Source organism: Gadus macrocephalus, chromosome 4 (assembly GCF_031168955.1).
Source record: "Gadus macrocephalus chromosome 4, ASM3116895v1".
Taxonomy (NCBI): Eukaryota; Metazoa; Chordata; class Actinopteri; order Gadiformes; family Gadidae; genus Gadus; species Gadus macrocephalus.
The window spans coordinates 12,268,872-12,289,342 of record NC_082385.1 but is presented as its reverse complement, the minus strand read 5'-3'; the positions used below and the strand labels follow the sequence as shown (position 1 = coordinate 12,289,342).

The 20,471-nt window shown below is 47.7% G+C and overlaps 1 protein-coding gene across 1 annotated transcript in view; it reads right to left on the bottom strand.

The window, feature by feature from the left end:
* nnt (nicotinamide nucleotide transhydrogenase) overlaps positions 1–19,391 on the bottom strand; it is a 31,303-nt gene extending 11,912 nt beyond the window's left edge. Inside the window, exons 1-14 of the mRNA XM_060050275.1 lie at positions 19,280–19,391; positions 17,689–17,912; positions 13,385–13,614; positions 11,996–12,195; positions 11,624–11,711; positions 11,424–11,512; positions 11,102–11,289; positions 10,556–10,689; positions 9,673–9,864; positions 8,897–9,050; positions 6,516–6,677; positions 4,226–4,336; positions 1,966–2,111; positions 796–991 (exon numbers count right to left, since the gene is read on the bottom strand). Coding sequence (XP_059906258.1) covers positions 796–991; positions 1,966–2,111; positions 4,226–4,336; positions 6,516–6,677; positions 8,897–9,050; positions 9,673–9,864; positions 10,556–10,689; positions 11,102–11,289; positions 11,424–11,512; positions 11,624–11,711; positions 11,996–12,195; positions 13,385–13,614; positions 17,689–17,842 — 2,044 coding nt within the window. The 5' untranslated portion in view covers positions 17,843–17,912; positions 19,280–19,391. The remainder of the gene's footprint in view (positions 1–795; positions 992–1,965; positions 2,112–4,225; positions 4,337–6,515; positions 6,678–8,896; positions 9,051–9,672; positions 9,865–10,555; positions 10,690–11,101; positions 11,290–11,423; positions 11,513–11,623; positions 11,712–11,995; positions 12,196–13,384; positions 13,615–17,688; positions 17,913–19,279) is intronic.
* Positions 19,392–20,471: the final 1,080 nt, after the last annotated feature.

The window sequence follows — 20,471 nt, the reverse complement described above, 5'->3', positions numbered from 1 at the left end:
AAGAGAGGAAGTCTGCGACTAAACAAGTCGGTAAAAACAGTTGAAGGCACATGTTCAAGTCACTGGGCAAATAGAGAGCAGTACTTTCAACGGTCAGCCCTGCATGACGGGGACCGACAACATTCAGACGTCAAGAGTCATTTCACGTACAAACGGCGCAGCAATCAGACGGAGTAACGGGAGGTATTTGACAACTTTTATTTGAAATACAAATATCTATAATGACCACCGCCAGTCACACACACACACACACACACACACACACACACAATGTTTAGGGAAATTCCATGTTTGTGAGTCCCGAGTGTGAGGGGGCCTGGCCTGTGTTTGTGCGCCCGACCAGGGGGTGGGGGGGGGGCACGGGGGGTTAGCGGGGGCATCTGGAAGTGGCCTGTTGTCTGAAGGTTGGTTTAGTCTGGTTTCAGCCCGTTACTGGAACAATTAGCATTCAAATTGACCCTGGAGACGAGAGCGCCAATCAGGGGGCGGGGGTGGGGGTGGGGGGGGGGGCGGCATGACTCAATGAGAGGGGGCCGGCGGTTCCTTCTGAACTCCCGGGTCTGTTTGGGGCCTTTAGTCACGGTGCAGCGTTTGATCCAAACATCACAGAGATAGGCTGCGCACGGGGCACACCTGCTGATTAACGCGGCCCATGAGCTCATGCACACGCACACACACACGCACACACACACACATACACAGAGACAGACCCCCACAACCACTGGGGGAATTGGAAACACACTTGAACACGACCAGCATGCAGAGTACAAGTACGGTCCATTAGGCGTGACTCACCCGCCGTCCCGCCCACCGCCATGGCCACGCTCATCTGGGCCAGGAGCTCGGGGGAGGGTTTGAGGTAGCCCAGGGCCGCCGCGATGCCCCCCGCCACGCCCATCATGCCCAGGGCGTTGCCCAGGCGGGCCGTCTTCTGGTTGGACAGGCCGGCCAGCGCCCCCACGCAGCACAGCCCCGAGCCGAGGTACATCATCTGGGGGGGGGGGGGGGGGGGGGGTTAGGGTACGACACGGACGTCTGCGGAAACCGTAATCCGGGACGGGCTCTTCACTACTGTGGTGTCTAATAAAACAGTCCTCAGCAGTAGGGTTGGAGAGATTAGCGAAAGCAACATGAGGAAAAAAAAATAAAAAAAAAAAAAAAAAAAAAAAGTGTTTTATATATGGTCGATAGGGTTTACATGTGGTCCATAGTGTTTACGTGTGGTCCATAGTGTTTAAATGTGATCGACAGTGTTTAAATATGGTCGATAGTGTTTAAATATGTTATTTTCCCTCACTCTCCACCTCATCCCTAACTCTCCACCTCAAGCTGGTGTGTAGTGAGCGTTCTGGCGCCGATTGGCCGCCGTGCATCACCCAAGTGGGTGCTACATATTGGTGGTGGTTAGTGAGGTCCCCCCTTCACTTTAGGCGTCTTTGAGTGTTATTAATTATTATTATTCTTCATGTTTAACCTCCGTTTTCCTTTTATTCCTAGTCTGTTTTACATAGTTTTGAATGATGACTATATGCTCTGTAAGGTGACCTTGGGTGTCTTGAAAGGCGCCTCTAAATTAAATGTATTATTATTATTATTATTAATAATAAAAATAAAAATGGAGGAATATGCAATACAGTGGCCTACTGCCTGGACATCGCCACATAAATACAACCTTGAACACAACACCCTAAAATATGCAGGAGCAGCGAATGGCCGTATTTGAAGTCAAATGTTGACCAAACCAACGACAAACACATTTTTTCAGTGGATTTCTACGCTTCCCCTCGGTAGAGCGAGGCAAGGTGCCGGTTAAACGGCGAACATCACACTGATCACACCAAAGATCCGTATAGAGGTGAGAAGTAGGCGCAACACATCAACCCCATTGATTTGAAAATAATCACATGATACATGATCCTGAACCAGGTAGACAGTATGTTAGAGTGTGGCTCTACACACACACACCTGTTCAATGTTGTACCCCGCCTGCAACGCCGCACCGTAGCCCCCCACGAAGACCCCGGTGGGCAGCAGGTAGAGGTAGTTGTACTCCGGGGGGTCAGTGGGCCTCTTGAACATGTCCAACATCTTCTTGGTCACCAGGAAGCCACCTGCGGGGGCCGAGCGGAAAGCGGAGAGGAGAGGAGAGGGCAGACTGGTTCAGTGGAAAGAAAAAGGAGAGCCGAGAGAGGAGACGGGGTCGGGCCCCCGAGGGCCGTCCAAGAGAGATCTGCTTCAAGGACGACAACATCACGGGTGGAGTCCACTCCACACACTGGCAGTGTGGAGCGCTGCCAGCCCTCAGTGTCAGGCGCTTTTCCTTCGGTCTCTCCTTCACACCGGCGTAAATATTTCAAGTAGGAAACTCTCAGAAAACGTATTAAAAAAAAAAAAAAAAAAAGCTGCAGACGGTGTCTCACTGCTTTACTGGCTGGTCGCGTTACTTCTCTCCGTTTACCCCACACACACACACACACACACACACACACACACACACACACGTTTAGCACCTGTCGCTCCAGCTGCTCTAGCTAATTTTAGCCGGCGGGCGTCCTCGGTAAAACACAGCAGAAATAACAATCCCACTACTATTACTCCCGCTAGCCGTCAGAGTCAATATATCAAGACGGAGGCAGGAACGCTCCGGGTGTCTGAATCCGATGCCAGCGGGGGGGGGGGGGGAGAGAAAAAGAAGGTGGTTTCCGTGCCCTTACAGAAAACCTCATCCTACACTGGAAACCGTTCAGGAATGGAAGCTCTGATTTAGCGTCTGCACCGGGTCGTGAGGCCGGTCAATGTTTCAGTTAATCATCCGACGAGCGGATCGCTTTAGTCTGGCCCAGCGAGACATCCTAACGGCATGCAGGGTTTCTTTGTTTATCCTTTTTCGAAAAACAACCTGTTCCCTTTCATTAGGACTTCTTAACGTTACTCAGGAGTGGTAGAATGACGTTCCCCAGCTGTAACAGAGGAGCAGCATAAAATAATGCGTAACGTATGGGAAAGCCTGGTTATAGACGTGTAGACTGTTGTCTAACGGAGCGCCATCACCTCGTCTTGACGGATGAGTGTTAATAGAGATCTATGCTGTGTGAACATCACACGTAGGCGACATAGGAAACCGTCAAGCCAGAGCGCACATGTTCGGATCTTTAAATGCTCCAGTTTAACTGAACAAAGACAGCTGACCTGTATTATATTAACCACCGTAGATAATCTTAGAAAATGTGGATGCTCCTGATCTGATTAAAAAGACCCCAAGTATCTCTATAAAAACACTGCTTCGCTTGGTTCACATCATGAGGGATCCCGAGGAGAACCTAAAGCCCGAGGAGCTAATACGCGGTTTAAACGCTGGATTCCCTGGCAGCGGACAGCTGAGCTTTGGAATTCAGCGGGGGTCTTCTGGATCCCTCGCCGCGAAACCTTTCGACCTCCGGTTGAAAGGTTTTGCAGGATTTCAGGAAGCCCAATTCAGGGCCGACACTTTGGCAGCCGAAGCGTTGAGGAGGAACACGGATACAGACGGGGTCCCGAGGATCGGCCGCACACCGTCCCTGTCCCGCTCGCCCTCCCACTTCGGGAAGAACGACTAAGTGGTTCTAGCTGTGAGCCATTAGGGACATTCTTAAAGGGAGGAAAAATAACCTGAATCAGCCGCCCCGGCCCGGGGCGACCCCGTTTCCTCAGCCTAATTATCAAGTGATGGCGTTCTATTAACTACAGGAACTTTGCCATTATAATGAGAATTATTAGGGCTAATAGCAGAGGTAAGGGTTAGTGGGTGTGCGTGTGCGTGTGCGTGTGCGTGTGCGTGTGCGTGTGTGTGTGGTCCAACCCAGAGGCGCTTCGTAGCAGCAGGTGTGTCGTAGGGGTTGTTTAACAGAAACCTGGGGTTGCAATAATAAGACGGAAGAGTGCATCTGAACTGAACGTTTCTGAAGAATAAACTGCACTCGTCCACAAGTTAATCATGCATGGAATCATTCTCTAGACGTTGCTTCAATATGTTCCACATTTGCACCTCCCTCACTGCAGCAACATCTCCCAACGACAACGCGGTTCGTCTGAAAAACGAGTGCGCTCTAACTGTAGCGCCCACTCGAGCCACTAGAGGGTGTTGAGGTGAAAACCTACATGGTGCAGTTCGTGTATCCCCAAGCTGGTGTGTTCTCAGGTTAAGGTTTAGGCGCAGCGGAGGCCGCGGCGATGGTGGGTGACTCACCGGCGATGTTGACGGAGGAGATGAAGGCCGCGAGCACGGCCAGCGTCTCGGCGGTGTTGGTGGGGGTGTAGCCACCGCCCATCAGTGACAGACCACCCACGGCCGTCAGACCTGAGGAACACACACACGCAGAGGAATATTGGAAAAATTGCGGATTAGTTTCACACGGCTGGGGCAGGGGATGCGGTGGGGGGGGGGCGGGGGGGAATCGGCGCGGCTCTTGTTGGAAACCACTAACAAGTTTTTCAGGAGAACAGAGGTGAAACGCGGAGAAGGGGGAAACGGAGACGCCGATGGAACGTTGGACGACGCGGTGACTGACAGCTGGCCGTCCGGCTTAACGAAAGAGACGGCCAGACGCCGCCACCGTCGGCCTTACAGCGGCCTGGGCAGGGAGTGGAGGCCTGTCTGTAGTCACAGGATACCCCCGCGATAACAGCCCTGATCGCGCTACAGAAGAGGAGAAGGGGAGATATTGACGGAGAAGGGTTTGTTTTTTTTATGCCTCATTTTAAATCTCAGAGAGATGGAGGGTGACTTGTTCCTAGCAACACAATAAAAATCACATCAATAATGTGGGGATATACAAATTAAAATAATTTGAAGCATTTATCCTGTATTCTATATACTGTGTATACAGGGACACCATTTTTTAAATATGGTGTGGCAATATCACAGGCTTCGACTCTCATTGACTGGAAATGATTCAGTGGGCAGAGCAAGAGACACTCAGATGACCCGCAGGTTTCCCCCGTTGAGATGAATATTTATGAGAATACTGTTGTTCTTCGGTCAGATACGGTAAATACCCACCCCCCCGAACACACACACACACACGCACACATTACTAATTTCCTCTACCCAGTGATCTCTCCGTTGTAAGCTCATCATGAGACTATTTACACATGTTTCTTGGATTCCTTGAAAACTGGACCGATCTACATGGATATTCAGAGATTCACCCACCCACCCACACACAGCTCTGGTAGATAAAAGCTTGCATGGGATCTCCAGGTAGGGCCAAGCAGGCCTCTCTACCAGACACTGGATATCACGCCACCGGCTATGAGGACTAAGGATCACCCACCTGTGCTCAGGCCCGACTGGTTGGATCGCACGGCTCCAGCCAATGACAACACGGCCGTGCCCACTAACCAACCCAACATTCCAACAGGCTTCCCTAACGTCTGTGTGTGTGTGTGTGTACTTGTACGCGTGTGTGTGGATTCCATCCGTCTTAGAGTTTCCCTGACCGCAGTCTGTCAATGACAGGAATAAAAAGGCATTATAAAAAATATATAAGAGAACAGGGGGATTGGGAAGTCAGTCCTGCCAAGTATGGAGGGAAAACATTATGCTTCTAACGCCCGGGAGGTGATGGAGAGCAGACACGCACCAAGATGTCTCTTTTTGCTTTTTTATATATTCTATTTTACAAAATTTAAAATAATAAACTTTGTCTATTAGAAGGGTGGGTGTTAATTACACGTCTGTTTTTAAAGGAAGCAAATTAAAACACGGTGGTCAAGGGGAATTGGTTCTTGACTGGCCAAGCAGACACCCTTCTCTGATCGTGTGTGTGCCAGGTGTATGCGTGTATGTGCGCGTGTTAATAAGACCTTTTGGCCCCCCCGAGTGCCAAAGATCACAGACACCGCGTTACTTCCGACCCCCGTGCACCCTCAGTAGTGATCAAAGGGGTGGAACACACACGTGCATGCCACGCACATAACACACACGCAGACACACACCTCTAACCTCTTCACCCCTTGGTGTTGAGACGGAGGTGGCGATAAGGATACGACCCATTAGGGGATCGCTCACTCGTCTGTTTGGAAAATTGCGCCGACAAAACCAACCAGGGGGCCGGAGAGGACGTGGATGAAAGGCCTCTGAAGCCTGCGTGAAAAGAGCGCCGCGTCTTTAGATGTTGGAAACTCCCTTCGGTTCCCAGCCCGCGCGTTTGGCTTTGGAGAACACGCGTTGCAAATGGATCCGACGCGACAAGTTGTTATGTTGGATCCAGAACCAGGCCTGGTCGACGGTACGCCCTCCCGTCGTTTGGAGCTGACGCATTGATCACCGATGTCAAATTGTGAAGCTCAGAGTCACAACACGAGAGGTACACAAGAACAGGGTTTGACTTCATTAACGGAAGGGCCCACCACCCCACCCCTGCCCCCACCCGGTATGAATCAAACCCCGCCGTGAGGATGTCATTGCGTCGCGTGCAGACATGGATCTCTTGTCTCTGGTCCCGTCTCCTTGGTGAAGGCGTGGCGCGGCGTACCTGAGATGGCGTTGGTGACGGACATGAGCGGCGAGTGCAGGGCCGAGCTGACGCCCCACACCGTGTGGTAGCCCACGATGCCCGCCAGCCCGAACACCGTCACCATCTGGGTGAAGCCCGCGTTGGGGGCGGACAGGCCCAGGCCCAGCAGGGTGCCAAAGCCTGGGAGAGGGAGAGAGAGAGAGAATAAGAATATGAGAGAGAGAAAGAGAAAAATAAACAGAAGAGCTGTTGGGAACGACTAATTAAATTAACCATTACATAGTTCATACTGTGCAGGCTTTTATAAATGTTCAGGAACGTTGTTAGAGAGAGACAGTCATACAGATCACAGATTCATAACCGCTACCAACTAGACCATACTGCCCTGATGCAGGACAAACAAGGTTTATCAAACGGTCATGCTACAGAAACTGAGGAAAATGTGCAACGACGACATCAAACGAGAATACCCCTTGCCTAGTATCTTGTGGCAACGATTGAACAATATCAACTAAACACCAGTCAGCTTAAAGTGGATTTGCTTTGACGTTTAGCTGAAATCATTCCAACCGCTTTTTCAAAACATTTTTCCGAGCCATCGGCCGAAGGACGCTCGACTAAAAATAAACAATTTTTTTCTCTTGCTTCATTTTCGGTTTCTCCTCCCCGGACGTCCAACTCGTGGCTTTCTGAAGCAGCACTTTCTTTCAGCACCAGTTACCAAATCCCGGCCTGCGATTCAGGAGGCCCTGACCCGTTAGGATGCTGAAACTAAAACACCATGTCCTCATCCCACTAAACGACTGAAGGTCTACGCATCCTCGGGCGACACCAGCACGTGAGCAAAACAACCGAGGCGTCCGAGACATCAACACGACCTAGCAACACAACCGAGGCATCTGGGACAACAACACGAACTAGCAACACGGTGGCAAGGCCCCGTAGGTTCCCCTTCGATCGATTCAGAGGCGCGAAAGCAACGGGACGTCCAGCGGGATGTTACGGATCACCGTTAGGTGAATTGATCTTGAGAGAGGCTAACCTAGCTTAGATTTGTATAAATCTTTGAAATCTTGCCATATCTTTGCTTTTGAAAACTTTGTAAGCTTACAAAAACATAGGATGCGTGTGTGCACCAGTATAAATAATAATATAAATAAGGAGAATGTTTAGATCCAGATGTGGCACCCGATGGTTATTGAGACAGTTGATGAATCTCCCTCTAGTGTACATCTGATACAATTGAAATTTTGAATGGAAATAACATTTGCAAAGCGACATTGTTTCATTGCAAATCGGTTTTAACCACGCCGTAGCACGCCACAAGTTGTCTGTCGTATGTCACTTCGCACATGTTGCATGTCACATGTCGAGGCCTTAAAGCTTCAAGGAGGCACAGGGGTCTCGCGTGTGCAGTGTGAGAGCAGTGCGAGAGCAGCATCAAACGTCAGGCTGAGCCGTGTGTGAGCCCCGTAATAAGGGGTCCGGGGGTCCGTGTGGGAAACCCCCGCCACAGAAGCACTTGAGACAAACGCACAGCGGGGGTTGGGGGGGGGGGGCCTGGCTTTTTACAACACACACTTCCTGACACTTACGGGGTGTGTGTGTGTACACGCCTGTATACCTGGCTATCTCAGCCCCCCCCCCCCCCCCCCCCCCGCCACCCCGACACGCCCGGGTGAGAACCCCACCAGTAGTTGTAAATAGCCGGCCGTTAACCCAGCCGTCACCCTGGGGAGAAAACTAACACGGCCCCACATTAGACCTAGCGTCTCATCTAGTCTGCTTCTGTCCTCATTAATAACCATCGGCATCTTCAAAAACAGCCCCCCCAACACGTAGTACTTTGGATTTTTTATTTAAAACTTGGCCAAGGAGAGCAGAACGTGAAACTTGAGATAAAGCAAAATCATCTTCGGGTTAACGGCCAACACTTTAAACTCTACACCAGGGGTCTCAGACTAACTGCCTGGGGGGCCCATTGGCCCCACATAACCCCCTGTTTCTCTACAGTCACCACTTTTATTCAACTGGTCCTAAAAAGGAGTGCGTCTGAAGAATGAAACCCATCCAGCCATGACTCAACACACTTCGGTCAGTCTGGGGGGAAAAAGGTAAGAAAACACCTTCAGCAACGGCTGCAGACAACGTTTGATATAGTACAGGTCTAAGATTCACTTTTGGCATATTTCACACAACTTCTGCATTACATCTCTCCATAAATAGACCAACAGGCCGAACAAAGTGTCGTGGGTGTACCGACTCCAAGGGGATCAATTCTGGGTTCCATCCCCCAATATCACAAGCCTACTGGAAGCAAGAAGTGACCTAGCTCCAGCGTCGCGTGACCTACCCCCAGCGTGTCGCGTGACCTACCCCCAGCGTGTCGCGTGACCTACCCCCAGTGTAAATGCTAGCGGTGGTGAGGTTGGTCCTGAAGGGGGACACCTCGGCAGCCTTCTCCGCCGCCAGTTCCTTCACACTCTTGGACCTGGGGGGCGCGGCCACGGGCAGGTTGTTGGGCTGGGGGGCCGGGAACAGGTTCCTCCCGTCCTGGTGGAGGTGGTGGGGAAGTGAGGGGGTGGTGGAGAAGGGGGTGATGGGGCAGGGAGGTGTGGGTGTGGTGGAGGGTGTGGCGGTGGTTGGTTGTGGTGATCGTGGAGGTGGATGTGGAATTGGGTGTGGATGTGGAGGTCAATGTGGTTGTGATAGAGGCGTTGAATATTTTCAAGGTGCTTAACTTAATTATACAGGAAAATGGATACTGCAAGACACATTATCCAAGGACATATTAATGAATAAGTTTTCTTAAAGTCTTTTGGATCGGCTTTGAATTAATTACCCTAAATCAGCGTTTCCCAATTTCCTCTGCATTTATCTATACTTAGACATGTATAGACGGGCCGAGATATCGCAAATGAAAAAATAAGGGTCCATAAATGGCTAATAATTGTAAACACTAAAAATCAGAGAATTCAACACAGCGTCTGAAGCTGAAGACAGCCTGTTGAGATTGACTAAGAAACGATTCAACGAACACGCTACTGCTCCAATGATAAGGCTGTTGGCGCCATCTTGTGGCAGACAGAGGCCATTGCAGCTTTTAAAAACACATTTCCAAGATTGCAGCGTATGAACACACGTGTGTTGTCGCTCGGGGGGCCCCCCCAGGTACCTGCATGACGACGGAGCCGCGGATGACGTGGTCCATGGTGCCGTAGTCAAACTCCTCCTTCACGTTGAAGTGGAAGTTGTCCGTGCCGGGGCTGATGGCGCGGATGAGCTTGGTGATGTTGTTGGAGTACAGCGTGCTGGACTGGGTGGGCAGGCGGCTGGGCAGGTCCGTGAAGCCCACGTGGGTCACGCCCTGGGAGGGGTACACAACAGCGCACCGTTCTTCACTTTTGCAACAAACAAAAAAAAAAAACTCGCTCTTGGACGAATCTAGTGATGCCTAGGGTTTAAAAATACAATAATGTAATTGCAGTAACGGATTGTAATGTTATTTGAATGTTACAGGCGTAGGTCAAGTCAGTGAATCGAATTGCCTCACTATAAGCCAGTGTAGCAAAAAGCCATGCTTTTCCACCACCATTCCCAGCTATAAATCCATTTATATAGTCTAAAGAAAATATATAGAATAATAACGCATCATGAATACAATCATTTCAGCCCAATGGACGCAGACGGAACACCATTCGCTTCAACAGCGACCCTCTGACTTTGTCCAAGGTGAATGCAAACGGGGCCACCATTAATGCTAGTCACGAGACAGGTGGTGGTGGAGAGAATACCACTCGTACCAGCCCACTGCAGTTATCAACTTTATGATGGCATGTCCAGTCGCCTATGTACTTCATGTCAACGGCTCGTATTTGTGTATCATTGTGTAAGCCGACACGAAAGTCAAACCAAGTATTCAACTGCAAAGGTGACGAGCGCACAGACGTCGCGATTGGTCGACACCAAACATGACAGCCTTCCAGAGGTTCTGGTACAGATTCAGCAGGAGGAGAGTGTTATTCTAAATGGTATGCGTGCGTGTTTCTGGGTATTACCTTGTGAACGCTGAGCTCTCCCGGCACCGTGGTCTCGATGTTCCCTCCAGCCTCGGCGGCCAGGTCCACCACCACCGAGCCGTCCTTCATGCTCTCCACCATGGGCGTGGTGATGAGGATGGGGGCCTTCCGGCCTGGAGGGGGGGGAAGGATGGCAGCAAAAAACAGGTCAGAAAATTTGCGGTTAAACAAATACACGCCCGGCTTGCAGTGCAGCTGTCGACACACCATCAATACAGATTCTGATCGTTTAATTAATGAATGATAATTGATTTTTTAGGTTAATGACGGTGTTCATTACCATCATTATCATACTCACAGTAAATAATGATCAGGTAACATTGGTTCAACGAACAAATCTACAGCTGCAAAACCTTACCTCACTTAACCTTCAACCAATACAAATCAGAATGTTTCCATTCTCCCTCATCTAAAAAAAGGTAGGTACGCTCTCAACGTCATTCCATGGATGTCATTAATACTTCCTCCCGTGTGTACCAGTGTCCTATACCCTGAATAGCATGGTGTGCGCGTGTCCCTGCATACCGGGGATGAGGGCTGTGCTGATTAGGATGTCCACGTCCAGACACTGCTTGGCGAACAGCTTCATCTCGGCCTCGATGAACTCCGGGGACATCTCCTTGGCGTAGCCCCCCTGGCCTTCTCCGGACTCCTTGAAGTCCACCTCCAGAGGCTCCGCCCCCAGGGACTTGAACTGCTCCAGGGCTGCAGCTCTGGGGTGAGGGTGGGGGGGGGACGACGACGACAGATGGGCCAAACACAAAAAGTTAACCAACCATTCAAAGGACAGCTACCAAAGTGAACTTTAGACACTCGTATGCATGACCAGCCCAGGAAGACAACTTACCGGGTATCGAATCCCCTGACGATGGCTCCCATCGCCCTGGCAGTACCGGCTGCCGCAAGCCCTGCCACACCCCCGCCAATGATGAGCACCTACACACACACACACACACACACACACACACAGTCAGGTAACAACAATTGACAGCGTTTTCATGGGAAATCGAAAAGAAGGACGCAAGAATGAAAGGGTTTCCAACGCACCTTTGCAGGGGGGACCTTCCCGGCAGCGGTGATCTGTCCAGTGAAGAAGCGGCCGAAGCTGTTGGCCGCCAACACCACTGCCTTGTACCTGAGGAGGGTTGCCATAGAGACACAGATCAGTCCACCTGGAGGCAGTCACACTGAACCTAGCCTTAATGCATGACATGTCCTGAAACATAGTCTGTATGTTGGATAGGAACGCAACCAAACATTACTTCCCTTGCTAGAGTCTTGATTGATTAACTGTATATTTGTAGTCTTTGATCAATCAAAACGAGCAAGTCAAAAAATACAAGCAAGTTTCCCTTTTTCAGGAAAAAGTTTGGCATAGACATTTCCCACCAATCCCAGCCTTCCACCCCCGCCACGTACCCGGAGATGTTGGCCATGGAGCTGAGCGCGTCAAAGCCCTGGGCTATGGTGACGCGGGGCACCTGGTCCATGGCCAGCACGGTGGCCTTCTTCTGGGCCAGCAACTCCAGCAGCTCGGGGTTCTGGGCCGGGTACACGAAGCTGAACAGCGTGGCCGACTCCTTCATCAGCTCGATCTCGTTGACCAGGGGCGCACGCACCTGGGCGCCGTGGAGGGGGGGTTTGGGGGGGGGGGGGGGGAATGGACGGGATAGGTTGAATGGTTAATCAATAGGGGGCAGTTATTTCAGCAACACTTCTCTTTCCATGCCTGGTCGCGTTTGAAAATCGGATTTTAATCTCGACGAGTCTCATCTGGTTTAATAAAATAAAGGATCTAATAAAATGTAAAAACAAATTTATTACGCAAGATTGTTCTTCCAACTGAAGGAATAATTGAATCCTTCTGGTTCGTCCCAGAGCACTGCACCCCTGGGGCGGAGCCGGACGATGTTATTACTGGAGACCGAACCGGCTAAAGTCTCTCCGGCTTGGGGTCGTGCCCCCAGACAGAAGTGAATAACTTCCAACACATCCTGACGTCGGCCGTCTTTAAACGGGGAGCTGAGACGAGTCTAGGCAGCCGAACGACACTTTCCCCGTTCCCATCGCTCCCATCGCTCCCACCACCGAACCAACACGTCTCCTCCGCTTCCCTGCGTTTCAGTTGGCGGCTGTGGCGGGACATTCTGGACGGGTTTAATTGTTGCCGTGCCCTTGGGATGGAGAGGGGTTACTAATTGTCCTTTTCCAGGACCTTATGACTGCTTTAAACACACCCCGTTGTCTCCGCCCTTTCCTTCCACACCAGCTTCACATCTGCACTGTGTCACTTCTTAATAGCAGCAATTACTTTGTGGGTTTGAGGTTCTATTATTTTCTCATCATTTGATTAAATTATTTTTAAAAAATAAGTAGTTTAGCAGTGGTTGAACGCATCATTAGAATTATATGAAGCATAGAAGTTACTGCACATAAAGTTCAGCATTGGCCACCATTTACTCAAAAATGTATTCATTGGCAAGCTTCCCCCCTCCACTAGATTTCCCATAGATTTGTGACATTACAGCATTGATAAAAAACCCAACAATGTATAGCGGCGACGCAGTTTCATCCACGTCACTCACCATCCCTGCGTTTCCCGTTCGTTGCGACAAAAAGTCTTCAAAATCAGGCTGTTTGCGTCCCTGCTGTTTGTAATTACCCTCTCAGTTAAGGCTGTAAACTAACCTTCATCGGGTAAACACAACATCATTCATAACCGTCAGTCACTGCTATGGGACGACCGATGTCATGATGACATAAGTGCGTTAGCGGTGGGTTACTTGGGGGAAGGGGGGGGGAGCCTACCTTGACCAGGACGTCCGACGCCAGCACGTCCTTGGCGTCCCGGATGGCGGCACCCGCCCGCACGTACATCTCGTCGGGGAACTTGGAGGCGTCGCCGGCGCCGGCCTCCACCACCACGTTGAAGCCCTGCTTGATGAGCGCCTGCACGCCGGCGGGGGACAGGGCCACGCGGCGCTCGTCCAGAAACACTTCCTTAGGGACGCCCACTGTCAGCTGCTTGTAGGGGATCCCTGGGGGGGGGGGGGATAAGTGTATGTTACGCACTAATTGTATGTTGTACGTCCTGCCACTTAAACTAAATAGTACTTAGTGTTGTGTAGCCTCTTATCCTAGCTATATGGTTGCATATGGGAATGGGTTAACCTAGCAATTGTAAATGCCCAGCACTTGTTTCCATGAATAACTTTACTTTACCCACAGCAATATATTATTTCCATCTTCTGACAAATGTACTTATTGCAAGTCGCTTTGCATAAAAGCGTCTGCAAAATGCCCTGAATGTAGATGGAAGAGGGGAACGCTTTGCTTTTTATCGTAAACCGCTCATCAACTGTCCGGCAATAACCTAGAAATGTATACTAACCAAGAACATGTTTTCCCGGACAGAGCTCATTTTGTTTGGTGCTCATATTTCAAATGTGTGTCTTCTTATCAATCACCAGAAATAAACGCCAATAGACATTATTTCCCCAAATGGTGCGTGGGGGAGGTGGGGTTGAAAATTAGATAAAGATTGGCATGAAGGTGCAAAGAGGGTTTCCCCTTAAATTTGCACCAGGGGGGGTGCAGGCTTAATGCCCGCACCCACACCTGAACATTAAGGACCCGCTATCTAAGCTCTAGGGGCGGGACTTCAACTGTCCTGGGTTATTCCTTTATCCTAGATCAGTGTGTGCCCGACCAAGGCGGGAGAATGATTGAAGAGCATTCCAGGGGAGCAGGTTATGGCCGGTATAACAAAGTGCAATCAGGCAATAAAAATGTAATGTAGACTCAAATAAATTGTATACAGAATCAACATCTAATAAAATCCCTAAAATGCGTTTTACATACTGGATTTTAACCACAAACGTAAGATGATTATTTTCCCTTAATGTATGAAATGTGGCTTTTACCACTAAGAAAACGGTGAGACTGGATCAGAATATGCAACTGATTCTTCCTTTCTCAGTGTAATACGCAGACAGGCTTGAAGTCCTCCTCTGGCTCACAGCCGAGAGGACGTGTTGGCCTGGCCCTTTATTACCCACGGTCGGCTGGAGCCACGGCATGTGATGGGCAGAGGGGGGTGATGTGATACGGGAGCAGAAGGGAGGTCTTAAAGGGGGAAGGACGGCAGGCGTGCATAGCCCCGTTTGTTTTTACCATAAATATACCTGCTAGGCCAAAGTCAAGGTGACCAGCCCGGCAAGGACAGCGCTTCCAAGGACAGAATAAGTCAAGAGGAACTGATTTCATCCAATTCAGAAATGTAAAAAAAAAAAAGGAGAAACAGGTACTACCCAAAAAAAACTAAGTCATTTATGATTCATTGATATTCTCACTCATCACATGTCGGTGGCAAATAGGCCACGGGGTGGAAACCCGTATGGAAAATTCCATTGACCTGCGAGGTCACCATACACAAACACTCCAGCCAATCACACAAGGACCACAGCTTTCTACCTGCCGACTTCAAGTCTCTCCTCTTTTATAGTAGTGATCAATGATATACATATCACAACAATAAAATCTTGGAAAGATATTCTCAGATTTCTTTCAGGGCTTCACACTGCCAGATATCCAAAAAAGGGCAAGAGAACACATCAAAACAATGGAGACTTGATAGAGAACACACCGGAGCAGCATATAGTCCAGTAGTGCAACTCAAGTCCTGCACACGTATTAGAGTTGTTATGCTCCAATATTGTTTGAGCAAGTTTAGCTTGACCAAATAATGGAAAGTATTAACTTATAATAAAAGAACAAACAAAATATGTAGGACCTAAAGTAGCCCCAACACAAAGGAGGCTAGGTCTCATACACCCTAGTTAAGGCTATACCCCTATAGGAGCAGAGGCATTGGCCTTTACAGAATTAAAGTAATCGGTCAGGTGGTTGATACGCTGTCCAGAATAGTTTGGCGGTTGTAACTGGAGCAGGCCTGTCAGCAGGAAGGCTGTCCAGCAGCGGTCACAGCTATAACAAACATACTCATACATATAATGTACACTGTGGCTACACACAGACCTCTTAGAAGTCCTTCAGCTCACTGGGGGAATAGTGTGCGTGTATGCAACACATGCGCACACACAAACAGTGACCACCTGTAACCAGTTGTTACTGGTGTATGCTGACATCCAACACACACAAGTTGTAATTCATGTGACCTTGGAGCAGAACAAACACAGGTAGAAAGCCTAATCAATATGTAAACGGACGATGCATACATGTCCAGGACTCACAGATAGAGACGAGGAATGAAATAAAAAAAATTCAATAGTACAATTTAGAGTAGAATAATCTACATTCCTCTCTAGACTCAGCATATAACCTTTTTGTTTCACCTTTCGGCAGTCAACCAAAATATGTTTTCAGCTATTAAAGAAGGACATAATTTTAAGTAAAAACTAAGCATTAATAGCTTTATATTTTGTTTTGCTGAATGTACAAACTCGTATTGCAGAACTACAGCAATAGATGAGATTGTTTGGGACACATTACCATGGAAACATTTTGTGTCACCAAGCAAACACAACCATGCATTGTAATGCTTTTTACAAAAGAGCCTAAAATCAGACCCCAATCAGATCCTGATTGACTCTTCGCAGATTATTACAAATTACAATACTTACGAATTTAGGCCATTTAATGCAACCAACATAAAGACACACAGTTTATGTATAACCATAGATTGTTCTGTGCTACCAAACAGGGTACATCAAATTCAACACAGCTGTTCTGGGTCGGAGGTGACCAGACTCTAGAACTTGGATGTGATCGAAGGAGCAGGACATCAAGTCTCTGAACTGGCCCTTGATTAGAGTCAATAGAATAGTCAGGATTAATCCAAGAGGAGGACTACAAATTGTGTGGTCTTATCACACTTCCCCGAAACATAAAAACATTATCTGGCCACATGTTCTAAGTACAAAAATATGTAAATGTAACAATTTAATAATATTGAAGTAGCAGTTGTATTATCGATGTGTAGTTTTATACTACGAGCAGCACTCGGGTTCATTACTAGTTGATCAGTTTGCTAGATAGCAACAGTAGGACCTTCAGTGGAATGGATTTTCAGTGGAATTTTTGCCTTTATATCTAAATTGTTTATTACTGAAGTGAAAACCATAAGGATTAAGAAGAGTTGTCCTATTGTAATTTATCACCGTATCTGCAGCAGAGAAACTCAGATTCCAACAGAACATAAAAAATAACTTGAAAATCCCACTTTAACAAGGTCGCTGTTCTCATGTCATGAGCAAAGCATTCATTTATATCCTCTAGAATAGTTAAGGATTATCCTGTATAATACTGTTTCACCCGGAAGGTAGGATTATGTAGACGCTGAATTCATATCCAATAACAACCAATGATTATTAGATAATATCTGACCACTATATTATATCTGACCAATATACAGAACTCTTTTGTTTTGAAAAAAGAAAACAACAACAAACTGCCTTCTTGTGGATTTAAAACATTAGTTACTATCAGATTATCTGGGGGCTCGGATCCATGCGGAACGTATATCTTCAAAAGACTCGGTCTGAACCCAGAAAGAAGACAACACATAAAAGGTTCTGCATTCACCTCTTGGCTTTCAATTGGATCACAATGTGACGGACCCTAACTGGGTCCCCTGGCCTGATATGTAAAGGTTGTGTCACACAACAATGTATGACAACACACATCTCCAGGCTATGGGAATAGTTCAGTCAAAGGCAATATTTCTCAGCCTGTGGTTCGTATACCACATATACCACTTATTATTTTATAAATAGTGTCACTTTATGCATTCATCACCGTCATCACTTCATTAACAATCCCATTTTTTCGATTGCAATGTTTGCCAGTGTTATTTTGAGTTGAATCACCACAATGGAAGCATGCAGCATTCTCCTTTCATTGTCTCCCACTGGCTTTGGCCTCCTTGAACTAATGATTGTGTATAATTGTGTTTTGATCTACTTTTTACCAGTTGCATATGAGGAGGTCTTGATGAGTGGTACACCTTAAGATAAAAAGGTTGGGACCCACTGGCCCAGGGTCTCAGGATATCCAGCCGACAGGGCCGGTAGCCCTGCCCCAGTGTGCCTTACCTGGAGCAGCGCATCTCGCCAGGGCCTGCTGGGTCCGGAAGTAGCGCACGCACGGTAGCTTGACCGCACGGGCACTCTGTATCTTGGCACACGCTAGCCCGCTGAACACGGGAGCGGAGCAGCTGGCCGCCACAACACGCAGGAGGCTGGTCATGGTGCACGGCTCGCACGCACACACGCACACACTTGGCAGCAGGAGCTCAGGGGGACCGACAGCACGCCTCCTAGTGGCGGGCAGGGGGAAGGCAGGTGAGGCCAAGGAGCATTCAGCACCCTCAGCAGTTATTCATTACTTCCACTCACAAGTGAACATTTGAATAGGGCGTACTAGCCCAGCCCTTTGATGATTTGCCGCCGTATTCCTCGGACAGGTGCACATGGAAGTCTGGAAATCCTATGTAGGCCAATGAATCGTGTTATAGCAGTTTAGCCTTTTAGTCATTGTTTGCCGATGTAGTGTCTATTGGAGTAGATTGTTATGAAAAAGTACCCTAAGACTGCAGCCTTCAAAACAAACATATCCTTAATTAGAATGCACATGTTTTTATAAGACGCTTAAATTCACTTAGTTGAGCAGAAGACAATGCCATGTATATAATAATCAACTTGTGGCAGTCACCTAGTCTCTAGTCTAGTTTTTAAAAAATCCAATGATCCGATTTTTTTTTTTTTTTACAGCTGCACTGTGCAGCTGTGTAATTATGTGGTTCATCCACGTGGCATTTTTTGACTGAAAATAAGCATTGATTGATATAGAATTGTTTTTGTAAAAAGTAACATGCAAGGCCCCCTAGCATCGGGACGACCGTGAGGTTCTCTTGTCTAGAGTGGGGAAGTCACCTGTGTTTTTCACATGCTTTCCCACGACGCCAAGAGCAGACTACGTTTGCATACCACTAGTGCACTGTGGCTCCCCACTGCTCCAACCAGAGCGGTTCACACTGCGAGGGATCATCGTCGAACGCTTTGACTTCGTACGATATTTATCATGCGTCAGCTTTACGTTGGTGATTTAATCATTGACACATTGCTACAATAAGTTGAATGCAAAGTGGACCAGCACAGGAACAACTCATGTGGAAAAACAGACCTATATGACAATGTTGCATGGTTGAAGGTTATCCGACCCCATAAAGCGTTTGTCACCATACACTAAAACTATATCAAATATTAGCAGTTGTACATCAAGAAATGTATTGCATCCATTTAGATTGGGACCGTGCCATTCAAACTTGTATACAATAACTAAATGGGTCATTTCTATACGCATTTAATTGGAGAAGATTCCTTTCCTTATCCTAGCCATCCGCCTCAGGGCAGGAAAGTAGTCCTCAACTCGAGCCACTACGCCCGCCTCCTGAAGCCCGACCAACAGCCTGTTGTCGGGGGTTAGGAGGCGGGCTGAGCGGCTCAGCTGTGGACTCACTTTCCTTTTCGCTGCACAAACTAACGGGGGAGAAGCTAACCGAGGCTAGCGAGGCTAACAGAAAAAATAGCGAGAATGAATGAACCCGACGTGTTTCCACGGGCGAAACAAGTGCAAACAAACACACATTCAAAGCAGGTGCTTGGTTTGAGCGCCAGACATTACCTGCACAGAGAACGACGAGTGACCTCACTGACGGCGGAGACGCTTCACTGTGAGCATAAACACAGCAGCAGAGTGAACTCTGATGAACCGGAAGGTCTGGTAAAGCAGAGTCGGAGTCAGAAGGCGGATTATTTTTGGATCTATCATTTCATCCAAAAGTCACGTTTTCATGTCTGCGTTGTCACTTTCTGCAGAACATCAGGTGGGTTAAACTCGAATGAATCTGTTTTAAATAATGTCAACCACGTTATTTATTTTGTTTATCCCTTTCGTTCATTCATAGAGCGATGTCTCTATATTACAAGCAGATGTGTAAATGTGTTAAAACCAAACATCCAAGCAAAATATATGTGAATGGTGTCAAAAATGTGTCAATGTCAAAAACATAATTAAAAACATAATTAAAGCTGTATCTTCCTTCAATATTGTTATTGCAGTAGCACTATCATCCACTAAGGGGCACTTTTCAATATTTTTCTGCAATTAAATTGAATGTACGACAAGCTAAACAGCGATGAAACAACAACATCAATAACTACAACAACATTAGGCTTAATAATAGTATAGTATAATATAGTATATATAGTATAATAGTAACTAGAAAATGCATTTCCTGCAGGAAATACGGTTAGTGCTGTAGTGCAAAATGATGTTGAATATATGTTGTAGTAAAGCCCTAGTTTAAGACGTAAAGAAATGTGAAACGGCTTAAATTAAGTGAAAAGATTTGAACAGAGTCTAAACAACATTGTTAACATACACACCGTTTTAAAAAAGTAAGATGGTTGGAAACAAATAAAGTGAAGAGTTACTGATAAAGTTTGAATACATTTGAGATCAAATAGAATAGCTGAGCTATTCAGATTGAAGTGTGTGTGTGTGTGTGTGTGTGTGTGTGTGTGTGTGTGTGTGTGTGTGTGTGTGTGTGTGTGTGTGTGTGTGTGGGGGGGGGGGGGGGGGGGGGGAGGGCTGAGAGGTTTCGTAGGCCCCCTGAGGGGGGGTCTTAAAATGAAAATGTGTAAATGCCATGTGTCTAGAGTGCAAAACGTATTAGTGACCCTCTCTGAGACACATAACATCACGATATATATATTACTATCAAATAATTTAAGGATAGACAAGGTGATTATAAAACCATGTTCCATGAAAGTTTGATTTAACTCATGCTACCAAAAGAAAACGTGATCCGGTC